Source organism: Trachemys scripta, chromosome 1 (genome assembly GCF_013100865.1).
Source record: "Trachemys scripta elegans isolate TJP31775 chromosome 1, CAS_Tse_1.0, whole genome shotgun sequence".
Lineage (NCBI taxonomy): Eukaryota > Metazoa > Chordata > Testudines > Emydidae > Trachemys > Trachemys scripta.
In genome coordinates this window covers 226,867,641-226,882,563 of record NC_048298.1, presented here as the reverse complement: position 1 = coordinate 226,882,563, position 14,923 = coordinate 226,867,641, and the positions used below count along the sequence as shown (strand labels likewise).

At 39.0% G+C, this 14,923-nt stretch overlaps 1 protein-coding gene across 2 annotated transcripts in view; it reads right to left on the bottom strand.

Moving 5' to 3' along the window:
- HERC2 (HECT and RLD domain containing E3 ubiquitin protein ligase 2) overlaps positions 1-14,923 on the bottom strand; it is a 209,208-nt gene that overhangs the window by 27,488 nt on the left and 166,797 nt on the right. For both annotated transcript variants that reach the window (XM_034757914.1, XM_034757915.1), the window contains exons 70-82: positions 13,955-14,108; positions 12,354-12,461; positions 9,756-9,887; positions 8,254-8,412; positions 8,050-8,168; positions 7,469-7,594; positions 7,055-7,210; positions 6,742-6,857; positions 6,404-6,602; positions 4,879-5,093; positions 3,272-3,449; positions 1,445-1,606; positions 413-504 (exon numbers count right to left, since the gene is read on the bottom strand). In XM_034757914.1, the coding sequence (XP_034613805.1) occupies positions 413-504; positions 1,445-1,606; positions 3,272-3,449; positions 4,879-5,093; positions 6,404-6,602; positions 6,742-6,857; positions 7,055-7,210; positions 7,469-7,594; positions 8,050-8,168; positions 8,254-8,412; positions 9,756-9,887; positions 12,354-12,461; positions 13,955-14,108 (1,916 nt within the window). The remainder of the gene's footprint in view (positions 1-412; positions 505-1,444; positions 1,607-3,271; positions 3,450-4,878; positions 5,094-6,403; positions 6,603-6,741; positions 6,858-7,054; positions 7,211-7,468; positions 7,595-8,049; positions 8,169-8,253; positions 8,413-9,755; positions 9,888-12,353; positions 12,462-13,954; positions 14,109-14,923) is intronic.

The following is a 14,923-nucleotide window of genomic DNA, read 5'->3' as shown; positions in this document are numbered from 1 at the left end:
GACTTGTAGGCACTAAAGTTTTACATTTTTTTTTTTTTAATGCAATTATGTTAAAAAAAATCTACCTATTTGTAAGTTGCACTTTCATGATAAAGAGACTGCACTATAGTACTTGTATGAGACGAACTGAAAAATACTATTTATTTTATCATTTTTACAGTGCAAATATTTGTAATAAAAATAATATAAAGTGAGCACTGTACACTTTGTATTCTGTGGTAACTGAAAGCAATATATTTGAAAATGTAGAAAAACATTCAAAGATATTTAATAAATTTTGATTTGTATTCTATTGTTTAACAGTACGATTAATCGCAATTACTTTTTTTTTTTTTTTTTTAAAGTTAATCGTGTGAGTTAACTGTGATTAAATTGACAGCCCCAATATTTACTGCAAATTCAAAACACATACCAGGTATATACTGCTCCGGACTTGGTAAGAGCCACAGAGAATTGTGATCCACATTCCACTTTAACCACTCCAAGGCCTGTAAGGGAATCAATCTGGGAAAACAGGATTAAATGCAACTAGATTGACTGAGACAAGGTGCGTGAGGTAATATCTTTAATGGACCAAGTTCTGTTGGCAGAGGAGACGGGCTTTCAAGCTGCACGGGGCTCTTATTCAGGTGTGGAAAAAGAAATCAGTGTGTCACAGCTAAATACACAGCGGGACAGATTGATAGACTGATTGTACAGCCTTTATGCAGTTTGCAGTATTGTATGTGCACCTTTTAGTGAACTCAATGTATATGCTGTTCACAAGTCATATTTTGTAAAACTTTTCATTCCTTCCAGTTTTTAAGTTTTGTTTAAAAATTAGAGTTAAACCTTAAACTTTTTTTCTTTTTAAGCCAAGATCAGGGAAATGGGTAAAATTTTATATAGCATACTCTGCCTTCTCCTCTCCTCAGTCTAGGGGATAAGGATATTTAACATATGAATAACATCACTACCACCATATAGCAATATTATTCATGCTATCAGATATTTGTACCGTCTTCAACTCTTAATATTTTAAGACATTCCAAGTCAACTATACATTCATATGTAGCAAGCTACAATAAAATGGGATGTTGAGCTTAATCAATTTTTGTTCCATACATATTTTTGGTACCATATCTTTGAATTTATATGCATGACTGTGGAGATGTCAGGAGATTCTACTCGTTTGAGAGATTCTCTAAACTTAAAATTAGGAATACCACAGGAAGCAACAATATTGCTGAAAGAGAAAGAAAAACTATGTGCAACCCTTGTAACTCAGACATACAAGCACAAGGTTATATTACTAGTCAGTGTGCCTAACTGAGCTGCCTCCATGGTAACCACCAGGAAAACCCTTCTTTCCAAAGACAAGGGGAATCTTCTACAAATTGGTAACTCGCTTTTCATTACTCTTCTCTAAAATGAGTGTGTTTAAACTGATGTAAAATATAAATACCTTCATTGGTACTTTACAACCATCACTGCCCCCTCTCCCAAGTTTTCCATAATCTCCATCACCCCATGACCAGACAGTATCATCATCAGTCAGACACAATGTTTGTGCATCTCCACTACCACAGGCTATGTCGATCACACGATAGCCCTGCAATGCTTCCACCTGAAAGACAGTCACCATTTTTTGTTTACAATAAGAGGTCTCAACTTTTTAATTTCAAACAGTAAGTCAAATAAAAACAGTCAACTTGCAGGGACTCTCTATTGAGAGTGTAACAGCAGCTCAGGACCACATCAATGAATGAAGTCATGGATAGTCAAGGAAAGTTTAGTATTTTCAACCCAACAAAAAGATGACTAACAACGTATCATATGTAAAAAGCAACAGAGTCCTGTGGCACCTTTAAGACTAACAGATGTATCTTTAATGGACCAACAGATGAAGTGGGCATTCACCCACGAAAGCTTATGCTCCAATACATCTGTTAGTCTTAAAGGTGCCACAGGACACTCTGTTGCTTTTTACACATCCAGACTAACACGGCTACCCCTCTGATACTCAACGTACCATATATATTTTAAATACTTGGGTTATTCCTTTTATTTTGGTCAAGTAAATTCTCACTACAGTTAACAAAAAATCAGAAAAAAATGCTGCTGAAATATTTAAGGTAACCAAGGAATAGGTTTTATGAACTTCAATTTCTGGTTTCTGATTTTTATTGCGTATTACGTAAACCGAATAAAAATGCATGTATGCAAATAGCTATTTGCTGGTTTAGAATATTCAAGCATCCAAACAAGAGTATGAAACTAGTCAACATTATATCTTCTGAAATGCTAACCTTCACACTGTAACTGTCGAGCACAGATGATAAAATGAATTGCCAGTTCAAGTGCCAAGTAATTCTGTAGGAGAACTAACAATCTAAATTTAAGTTATTAAAGGCTAGTTACCATGAGATTGTGAAGTCTGAATTATCGCTAGCCAGCTAATCAGGATATTTAACTTTCCTGGACTTATTTTTTTATTCCAAATTGCAAATAATGTCCTTTATACTTTTTTAAAATAACCTCTTCAGAAAGGATCAAATCACACATATCTACATCTATCGTAACTATTTACTTTAGAAACTCCTCTACCAAAATTATAACCGTTAATACTGGTTAACAAAAATATTTTTCTCTTAACAGTATTTCAGTATTGGATTCCCAGAATTAAGTACACAATTATACAACAAAAATCAGTTGTAATTGTTCTTATTGCTTATCACTGCATCGACAGACATTCTTTTCAAGCTGGAAGAGGGGAGCAAAGGGAAGAAAAGGGAGTAGAGTGCATAAGACAGAGGGGAATGCCTGCTCAATAGGGAAGCATTGGTAGGACTTACAGCAGAAGAGCTATTGGTGAGGAAGTGACATTTTATTTACTGGAGTAGGGACAGAGCCTATTTGGACAGGTGAATTTTGTTTAGACGATCAGAAATTATTTCCGTTTCTCGTATGGGAGGTCAATTTTTTTAAAGCAGTGTGTGTGGATGAGTTCCAACGGCCAGCTCCAGCCCTTATTATGAGCATCAGCTGCTGCTGCATGCTTAGCATTTATTTGTTCCTCTGCTGCAATGCAGTTCCTTTACCAGTGCTTGCTGGCAAAGTTTGTAGTTGCATTTTATTTAACCCCTTCCTATCTCTTAAAACAAAATGGTTAATTCATTCTCATTTTCTCTAAACATTTCTATCTTTATTCTTTATATGCAAAAATTTAAAAAAAGCAAAATATTTACAACAGACATTCAAAAGGTGATTAATTCCAACAATATCTTCTCACCAGTTTGGGTTTTAGCTGATCCTCACTATCTCCATGCCCAAGGCGTCCATATCTCCCTTTTCCCCATGTATAAAGATCCCCTGCTGCAGTAATACATGCACTGTGTGCTCCACCAGCAGCGATGTCAACTACTTCTATCCCTCGCAAAGACTCAATTACACGAGGACGATCACAAGGACTGCAAAAGAATAGTTTAAACAGACAAAAAAAAAAAATGAATAAAATGCTCCGATTAAGTAATATACATAACTAGCAACTCTCTCAGGAATCCTTTTGCTCATTTTGAACTAGTACTTGTTTCTGGTTATTTTCCTAAAGAAAATAAGTATGAAAAACATCATTCAGAATAATCCTATTCTTACAGGTTCACACAGGCTAGAAGTATTTACCAACATATTTTATCAATGAGTTTCCGTGTGCATAATTAAGGCTAAGATTTTGTCACGGATATTTTTAATAAAAGTCATGGACAAGTCATGGGCAATAATGAAAAATTCACAGAAGCCCCTGACCTGTCCCTGACTTTTACTAAAAATATCCATGACAAAATGGGGAACCTGAGCAGCTGGGGGTGGCTTGGGAGGTCCAGAGACCTCCACCACCTGTGGGGGTATGGAGCTGCAGGGTCCCCCTCTGCTGGCAGCTTGGCGCTCCGGCGGTCCCCATTTCCCCCAGGGAGGCGGAGAGCAGCAGGGGTCCCCTGTCACCCACGGAGGCAGAGAGCCGCGTGGAGCAGGTCTCCCGTCGTCCCTCCATTCCTTCGTAGGCTGCAGGGGTCTGCAGCTCCCAACCTGCACTGGCTGAAGTCATGGAGGTCTTTGGAAGACACAGATTCCGTGACTTCCGTGACCTCTGTGACTAAATCGCAGCCTTATGCATAATTGTGGATCATAAGCATATAGTCACTTACTGTGCAAGCATACTATTAACATTTTCATTTAGATTCTGAAGTATCACTTAAATACCTCAAAACTGTTCAGACTCCTTTGTGTCATTTCAGCTAATTTGTCCTACTACAACTTCCCAGATAAAACCAATACAGTAGTAATGGCTTAATTAAAACAAAGGAGTCCAAACATTTATCTCCAAAAATGAATCAATGTTCATTAAAAATACAATTTAACATATTGTGATGAAATTGCTAGTGTAAAATGTACTACTATCCTCTACCAGATGGAATCAGAACTGCCGTACTCTGTCAAAATCCCTGTGCCTCTACCAGAGAATGGAGTTTCTCGTTCAGCTCAAGCAGTATGGAGCTTGTGCCTTTGGAGCAGGAGAATCTTAGTTTTAATCCCTGTAGTGCCATAAAATTCCAAATATTCATAATGTGCAACCCCTTGAGGCAGCCATAGATTTGTTACAATACAATATATAGCCAATAACAAAAATAAAAAATTGACTACTTTTTTCCCCTAAAAATATTTTATTAAAATATTATATTGGCTTCTCTAGTTTCAAAAAAAGCCAATCCTTGAGTAGGTATGGAAAGCTAGGACTTTGATCTACCTATAGATTAGGCAATATTTGTCCAATGCTCCAACTATATAAATCCCATTAATACATATGCATCAACATCTCAACATAAAAGGTTTTCAAAACGTTACCTTCTGTTTCCGTGACCCAGTTTACCATCTTCTGCCTCACCCCAAGAATAAACTTCTCCTTCTGAAGATAGTGCCAAACAGTGCTTTCCTCCTGAGTTCACAGCAACTTTCTTTATGAACACATGTTGAATGGATTCCAGCAATGTTGGTGTGGAAACTGACTCAGTTCCTCCAATTCCAAGCCTGCCACCTGCACCATATCCAGTGGCATAAAGCTTCAATGAATAAACAAAGTGTATTTTAATTGTTAACTTCCTGAATAGGAACATTCATTTAAACTACATGATACATTCAGTGCAATTAACTGGATTCTAGTATTCATTGCTTCCTTAGTGACACAAAGGACAGAAACATTCTTTGCACATCTGAATTTTCTTTCCTGTAAAGTACAGAACATATACACTTAGAGTAACTGTATATATCAAAACTCAAATGGGTTTGTCTTTAACTTGACATCAGAAAGCTACATTAGTACATAAGCTAAACTTCTCTTATGGGGAGAAGAGGGAACTTCCAAGTGACTTAGTTTTGAGCAGCTGTTTTTCCCCATGAATCATTTTGAAATGAGAACAGGAGTACTTGTGGCACCTTAAAGACTATCAAATTTATTTGAGCATAAGCTTTTGTGGGCTACAGCCCACTTCTTTGGCTGCATCTTTGTTCGTCTTTAAGGTGCCACAAGTACTCCTGTTCTTTTTGCGGATACAGACTAACACGGCTGCTACTCTGAAACTTGTCATTTTGAAATGATGTTTTAGCACAAACTCTGTAGGCTTGCTAAACAGAACTGACATACAGGCTTTTATGGTCCAAAGAGGTTTAATAATATCTATGTATGCCCCCGACATTTTAAGAGTCAGTTACATGCATTTACATGGTAGAAAGTAATTGTCTAAATTACCTTCAAACATTTAGTTTACACAAACTAGGTTTAAGTAAAAATAATTAAGACATTCTCACAACTAAATTTTCCCTTTCTGTCTATATTTCACGAATTTGATTGGCATAGTGTGATATTGAATGTCTATGGGAAACTATCATACCGCAAATTGTTAAGCCCGCAATTTCAACTTTAACTTTCAATTTCCTTGTTTTTGATTACATCACACAAATTAGATAGAAGGCTTAAATTTCTTTCCCTCATTAAGTCAAACTCTTGAGCAACAATTCTATTCATGTGAAGCACATCAGCATTCCCATCAATAAGAGTAGACATTCAAAATAATGCTAATTGTTTGTTCAGAAGCAGATATCTGTGTTAAAATCAGCATAGCTTTCTAAGCTTAGAGCTGGTATCATCATCTTCTGTACAGTGCAAAACTTTTCTTCGGTACAGTAGAGAATTTTATTATACTAGGTCCTTGTTCACCCTGTCAGTACTGGCAGTTGTGTGTGGGTTTGTTTTGGGTTTTTTTAAATACAAGTTTTGCAAAATTTACACTGAGTCAACCAATCCCACTCACACTGGCAGGCTGACATTTGCCAGGGAAGTCTAACTTGAACAATTATTTATTGTAACCCTTACCTTCCCATCAGCAGTCACGGCAAACAGAGTCTGTTCACCACCAATTAATTGCACAGGTCTAAGTGTGGCAAGGGCTTCACATGGAGTCGGAACTTTCACCTTTGCCCCTTCAATACCTCCAAGCTGTCCTCTATGATTATGACCCCAACCATAAATAGTGCCACTACCTCCAGCTGAAAGGGTCCAGTCATCTGGTCTCCTACAGATAATTCAAAGGAACACAAAGGAAAAGTGTAGAAGATTGAAAATGGAAGCTCTGATATGCTAAGCTTTTCATTCTAACACTCAAATTTGAAATGTCACAATACCAAAACATTATGGCAGATTAACATAATAACCTGTTCATCCATTGCACAAGCTGTTCATCTTGCTCTCTCTTAAAGGCATCATGGCTCTCATGGAGAACATCCATATTCTCATTGTCTGCCATTAATTCTCGGATTTTCTTTGCCACCTGCAATGTTATACTGGATTAGAAACCATTACTTAAAATAATAGTTACACTTACTTAACACTTGGCATAAGGGTGTTTAAATCTCAGCTATTTTCTTCCTCAGATTTAAATATATTGTTAATACAGAGCTTCATAATTAATTTCTTTTAACACACTCACATGTTCTGTTACCCTATATGAAAATATTTCTGCAGTACCTCATCAAGGAAAAGGCGAGGCAATGAAGTTCTCTTATCAAGAGCAACAGCAACCCTGGAGGCCATACAGTATCTTCTGAACCAAGCCCATTTGTGTGTCTCTGCACAGCAAGGAAGAGTGTCCAATTCTAGATCACAAGCAAGAGCTACAAGCACCTGCAAAAATAAATAAATAGAAACAATTCTGGAGCCATATTGCATTTTGGGTGCAGTAGAGGTGTGATTTAGTTCAGTGACACTAAGCTCCAGTTGGAAATAAGCATGCACTCAGTGGATCCTTTACTGGATGTTCTTGATGTAGGATGTGGCAGTTTTCTGGAAGTGTCATTTTACTTTGTTTACCATACATGCTTGCTAATATAAAATTCCAACAGAACCATGCTACTTAATTATCCAATATTAGTATCTTGTTACCTTAAAGAAAGGGCTGTGAAGCAACTGCTTGCCACCTCTCACAATAGGATCTTCATAGTCAAACTGCCGCTGCAAAGCTTCTGGAAGGCCTTTAACCAAAGCAGCTAAAGCACTGCCTGTGAAACTCTGGAAAAAAAAGAAAAAAAAAACAAACAAACAACAGGCAAAGTTAATCCATACACTTAATATACAACGGTAGAAACGGGAAATTCTTAGGGTAGTTGTGATGGAAAATTAATTGCAATTTGATAACCAATGTGGAACATGAGCTCTGTCCAGCCCCTAACAGGCATCTGTCCATATCACAAACACCACCCTTACTGGCAATTCCAGATGCAAAGAAGTAGATGATACAAAGTATGAACTAGTCTTTTGCTCTTAAATGAAGACCCTCCAGAATAAATTTGAAGCTAACTGGCAAGCTGGTGTGGGGAAGGGTGCCCACCTGTATTTTCCCTGTCTGTAGCTAACCACAGATTTCAGTTATCACAGCTGCATCTGGCACCTTTCATGAGTATTACATTAATTTGAACATTTAACATTTAACAAAGATTTTACTACTGATAATTTGAGCTTCTTACCATAGTTCGTGTTTCTCCATCATTATCCCCTAGAATCCTGTTTATGTTGATAGATTGGCCAAACTCTGTTGTTAGCAGCTTTCGTAGTCTCTGTAAGGCCCACATTCTGTGTCCAGCAGCTAAAATGGCAAAAACAAAACTTAAATTGCTTATAATATCATTTTTACATCTAATCAATAGACTTCATTTTAAATTTGTACCTACCTAGGGCACTTAATTGAGCACACGCTGCAAGTGACGCTGCCAGGCGAGGGACTATGCTCCTATTGGAAGCAAAATTCAAGCGGAAATCCAGCAAACATGTTACCAAATCCATTGATGGACAAGAAAGAATGCAGCGATCTGAAAGGAGGTCTTTAGGGCCTGTGAAAAAAAAAAAGTTAGCTTTTTTAGTCACTTAGTTATCATGAGAATCTTAGTAAGTGGCCTGAGATCTAACACCTTCAGCACTCATTATAAAACAAGTACAGTAACTCCTCGCTTAACATTGTAGTTATGTTTCTGAAAAATGCTACTTTAAGCAAAATGATGTTAAGCGAATCCAATTTCCCCATAAGAATTAATGTAAATGGGGGGGGGGAAGGGTTAGATTCCAGGGGGAAAACAAAATTCGCCAGACAAAAGACATTATATTTACACACACACACACACACACAAAGTTTTAAACAAACTATTTAATACTGTATACAGCAATGATGATTGTGCATCTTGGTTGAGGTGGTGGAGTCAGAGGGTGGAAGAGGTTGCAATATTTTCCAGGGAATGTCTTGCTGCTAAATGATGAACTAACGCTCGGCTGAGCCCTCAAGGGTTAACACATTGTTGTTAATGTAGCCTCACACTCTACAAGGCAGCACAAAGAAGGGAGGAGACACAATAGACGCATGGCAATGGCTGCAAACATTCCCTGCGGAAACTGAATGTGATGATGAACCCACGCTATCCCACTGGAGCACACCACTCTCTCCACTTTCCAAAGTGCAGACACACAGTGTGTGTGAGAGACATGCACATTGCCCCTTTAAGTATGCAGACCCCACTCTAAGTACACTGCCTTTTTAAGTAGATCAGCAAGTTGAGACAGCAGCTGCTGCCAGCAAGCTCCCTCCATCCTGAGCCCCGTTTTGTTCCCTACCCCCCACTCTGTGGAGATGGGGTAAAGGAGCAGGGGGAGGGGGTCACCCTGACATCAGCACTCCTCTTCCCCCCAATCCCCTACACAGCAAGCAGGAGACTCCCGGGAGCAGCTCCAAGACAGAGGGCAGGAGCAGCACATGGCAGTGGCAGGAGGGGCAGGGAACTTAGGGAAGCTGATGGGGGGGCTGCCGGTCCACCCTGGTTCCAAGCACCCACCAGCTAGCTCCAATGGGCTGCTCTTCCTGCAAGCAGTGGACAAAGCTGGTGGCTGCCAAACAACGTTATAAGGGAGCACTGCACAACTTTTAACGAGCATGTTCTCTAATAGATTAGCGACTTAACAACGAAACAACGTTAACCGGGACGACGTTAAGTGATGAGTTACTGTAGTTCTAATCCAGATAAATCATCTTTCCAAGAAGAGTATGCCAAAACTGTATCCTCACTTATTTATGTATCTTGTTACTTTATTGATGTATTCTCTTTTCTAAATAAACATGTATAAGTGGACAAGGCAACCTTTGCTTATGAATACCTGAATCACGCCTCCACCATATATTATAACTTACCTGCAGCTGGCATGATAGGATAAACAGTGAATCGCCATCCCCATCCATTCACAGAGCCATCACTGATGAACTTCCACTTTAATTCATCTCCTGGAATTCGCAATTCACTAGACCAATCGGACCACTCACGACCTGTTACGGTGGGATAGTACAGACATACATTTTCATCCATACTTACTAATAATTATTTCAGTCATTCATAAAATATCATATAGCTACTAGATGCTAGTTGCTGTAAGCACTGAATGAATGTTTCCTGGGGGGAGGGGGAATCTGTAAATGAAGCACATAAATGTGCATATAAAAATAGCTATAATCCAAGACAAGAAGCAATTTCCTGACAACACAATTTTATTCCTGCTTGAAAAGCTCAACTTAAATTGTCATCTAAGAGATGCCTTCAGTTGTTTTAATACCAAAGTCAGTTACACTTCTGAAAGTCCACTTTCCCATGGAAAAAATAAAATGTTGGCAACACGCAATCCATAACAATATATAAAATGAATTCACTATTTAGAATCTTTTCCCACTTTCTCAGTTCAGGGCAATTGCACCTGTCTTTCCCACCAATGGTCCAGCAACAGCACCCATTCTCAGGCTTCCCTGTCTTCACTGGGTTATTCCCAGCAGAGAGAGGTTGATCAAAGCACATCTACTTGTTCTCTCTGCAGAAACGGATAATAGTTATAAAGTACCAAACAGTTCTTTTTACGTAAGCCTATTTCATTCCTAAGATAAAAGTCCTACAGAGAAAACAATAAGAGAACTTACACACATGCTAATAAGCTTACCAGATATCACCCCACTTCTAACACGAAGGACTGCTCCTGCCAGAGCCCAACACCCCACCCAAGGGGTTCTCTTTGTGGTGACAAGATCATCACAGCTTTAGCTCAGAACAAGCACATTCATAAACATGTTTAGTCCACCCTTTATACAGTTCAGGGGACTCTGACCTGGAGTTTCCAGAAGCACGTAATCAGTACACAAAGGATCTCTCCTCCCTGTGCAAGTCTCCAAAAGGTTGGCTTCAGAGGAGAGAATTTGCTTTTCCCTCACCCCCACATACTTCCTAGGAAACCTACTGCAAATGTATTGTCCCAAAAAGCCCTTTGATGTCCCTAATACCTTCCAGAGATTGCATGAAATCTTGTCTTCCTGCTAAAGAAGTTCCACATAATCTCACAATAGTACAAAAACATTTACATTTTTAATACAAAGATAAAAATTCCAAAGATATTTACCTTCATTCAATAAAATTGAACTCAACTGAATGAGATTTGTCCACAATATTGCATATCTGTCCCAACCACCATTAAGCAACTTAAATACAGTACTAAAACAATTATAAACTTGTGTGCCCAAATTGATGAGAGATCCAATGTGAAGGCATGCCTTCTTGCTCCCTACATCTACTTTCAGACACCAGTAGACACATATCTCAATTTGAATAACCTTGGTTCAGGGAGATGGTGGACACCAGAAGGCCCATGCCACTACACAGATTCAAAGTGCTCCATAAAATGGACTTCTGCTCTTGGAGGAAGGGTCAGCAGAAATGGTAGCCATCATGATCCATAGCTTGCCCATACTTTAAATGGCACACTTGATGAGAGTGAGAAAGGAAAATACCACATGGGTGAGTAAATGAAAGAAGAAAACTGACAGAGATACTGGATATATGATTTGATCCAAGGAAGGGGGGAGGAGAAATGAAAGAAAGAGGAGAGGAAGAAAGTGCAAGTGATAGAATTTAAAAACTCTCCAGCCTGTGCCCAGATTTTATTTAGAGCACTTGAGAGCAGAAAGATTTGCCTTTAATGTAGTAAAACCCGTATTTCCAGAATTTTAAAATTCTTACAAAGAAAAAAAAAAACTAGCATTCCTGTTATAAAATACCGTTTCACACTATGTTCAGATTCATTAAAAATAAATATCTTGGTTATACAGAAAATTGTACACCACACATACTAGGAACCATTTGGGGATGTAACAGTAAAATCAGCATTTACATCTGATCTTAAGGCACAGGCAGGAAAACTTATTTTACAAATCACAACAGAATTACCAAGCAACAAATTAAAAAGTAAAGCAAATTAAACAATATGTTTCAATCCTGCCCCAGAACAATTACCACATGCTGCCAGCTTATACTGGTCTTTATACATAGAGGTTAGAATGTTAAAACAGATTTTAAATGTGGAGTCTATCAAAAATAATTTAGGCTGCAGATTAAGGTTGAAATTCTTCTGTAAAATACACTACTTTATTTGCACTTTAGAAATTACTTTGCATATACGCACAAATATTAAAAGTTGTTTCTGTTAAATAATTAATTACCAGAATCTACATGTGTTTCAATTTTGGTTATGCATGCTTCAGAAATAATCTAATGTATTGAGACAACTGCCTAAACTTTTTAAATGTTATTAAAAAAACATTGTAAATCAATACTAGATATGTATTTTTCTAGCCTATTCTCCACCCAAAATAAACCTATTGCGATACAACAAGAGTATATTTCATCCAACATTCAACAGTAAGATAAACTAAGCACTTAATAAAAATAAAGTAAATATAACATTTGATTCTCATCACCTGATCGGACTGAAACTATCCTGTTGACTCCATCCATTATGGTGAGAGGGTCATGGCGCCGCTCTGTAGAACACTGGCGATCAAATTCTACTCTGAGTCCCTCAGCACCTAACAAGTAACAAAGTACTTTATATAATTAAACAATAAGTAAAATGGGGAAAATGTAAGCTTTAAAAGTCCATTGAATTAAAACACTGTTTGAACTGTTCTATGCTGATCAAGCGAGAACTAGAGAAAGGAGACTAGAGCAGCTAGGGTTGTTTAGTCTGACAAAACGAAGGCTGATGGGGGATATGATTGCTATCTTTAAATATATCAGAGGGATAAATACAAGGGAGGGAGAGGAATTATTCCAGCTTAGTACTAATGTGGACACGAGAACGAATGGATATAAACTGGCCGTGGGGAAGTTCAGGCTTGAAATTAGACGAAGGTTTCTGACCGTCAGAGGGGTGAAATATTGGAACGGCCTTCCGAGGGAAACGGTGGGGGCGATGGACCTGTCTGGTTTTAAGATTAAGTTAGATAAGTTTATGGAGGGAATGGTTTAATGGTAACACATAGTAGCCAGGGAATACCAAGCAATGGTAGGTAAATAGTATAATGGCTAACAGGGGTCAGGCTAGAGACTCTTGCCTACATGCTCGGGGTCTTATTGATCGCCATATTTGGGGTTGGGAAGGAATTTTCCTCCAGGGTAGATTGGCTGAGCCTCTGGAGGTTTTTCGCCTTCCTCCGCAGCATGGGGCAGGGATCACTAGCAGGAGGGTCTCTGCCAATTGAAGTCACTAAAACACAGGATTGGGGACTTCAACAGCAGAGTCCAGGGAAGGGGTAGGGACGGTTTTGTGGCCTGCAGCATGCAGGGGGTCAGACCAGATGATCATAATGGTCTCTTCTGACCTTAAAGTCTATGAGTCTATGAACATAGCTATTTTCTATTAAGATAATTATTTGCCTGTAATTAATGTTCCTTGAAAGTATTACATAGTATAGATACACACCACCCATGAATTTGGGCCAACTGTATATGACAATGTTCAGAACACTCCAAACCTTACGTGATCTGTTAAAGCATGTCAGAGCAAAGCATACCTGCAAGCTGAGGCAAAATGGCTAACAGTATCAGAAGTCTAACTTTTGGACAGTATTAAAATCAATTCAAAATGAAACCACAATGCACAGAGAAAAATTATAGTCTAATAGTTAAGGCCAAGGACAAAGAAAATAATTTATTTCTGGCCCTGATAATGATTTTCTATGTGATTACGGGCAAGCTGTTCCCAATGTCCTAATGAAACAAAAATTAGATGTAGTCTTCAGCAGCAGAGCAGCTGTGTACCAAATCCAGTACTGCCCAGAGAACCTGAATTCCTGAAGAGTACATTTAACAGGTTCAAGAAAGGTTATTATTAAGCGTACAAATTTTTATTATGATAACAGGTATGTTAAAACTACCCAATTTACTCGAACATTTTAGTGAAGATTCAAAATGGATTATTGTAAACTGAATCTAAGTGTCTGTTCCTGCAAATCTGCATAATGTAAGTAACTGAATGGATAATTTCTCATCTCATATAAATCTTATCAGTATTCCGTACCTGGTATTTTAACAGTGCCACTGGTTGAAGTATCATCTGTATATGGATGGCTACTTTCCACCACCACTGGCTGTGAAGAAAGACGACCACTTTGCGAGTCTGTAGCCACATCTTCTAACTCTGTAACACACAGCTCCAACAACATGTCAGCAACCTAAAAAAAATACATCTCAACTGATTATACACATCTTCATAAAGAAAAAAATTCAGTCTTCTAGAAAAAACTGATAACGAGAGTAAGCCCTGATCCCCATCCTTCTTGGTGTCTTGTCCATTACATTCCAATATTCCAACAGAATAGGTAGGAATAAATGAAATAAGCCTCTATTTCAGTTATTTGAGCAATGCAACAAGAAGCAAATATCACATTAAACCCAAAATAGGCAAGAAAAATAAGTTTTAAATGCCCATTCAACAAACAAATGAAAACATCAAAGGTAAGTGTTAAGATAACGGAATGCTAAAATATGCTAATACCCATGGTCCTCAACCGGGGGTCCATGAGCCCTTTCAAAGGGGCTACGGGGCCCCATGGCTGAAACCCAAAGCCTGATCTTTGACACTCCCTACAGGGCTGAAGCCAGGAGGCACGGGACTGAAGCGCCGATCTCCGGCACCCCACATGGGGCTAAAGCTCCGATCCCCAATGCTCCCCTCGGAGCTGAAGCCAGGAGCAACGGGGCTGAATCTTGGAGCCCCGAGCCCTGGTGCTCCCCGTGTGGCAAAAGCTCTGAGCCCATGGGCAGAGTTGGGGGATATGGAAGGCGCTGACCCCCCTACCCCAAACTGCACAGAAGAGCAGGGCAGTCGTGAGGGCAGCTCCCTCCCTGCCCCCCATCTCCTTCTCTCCCCGCCTCCTGGCCAGGTTGGAGGTGGGAAGCCAGAATAAGACAGAGCGGGACAGCTGCTGCTCTGGGTGGTGACATGGAGCAGGCAGCTGCAGCATTCCCTCATCTCCTGCTGGTGCCC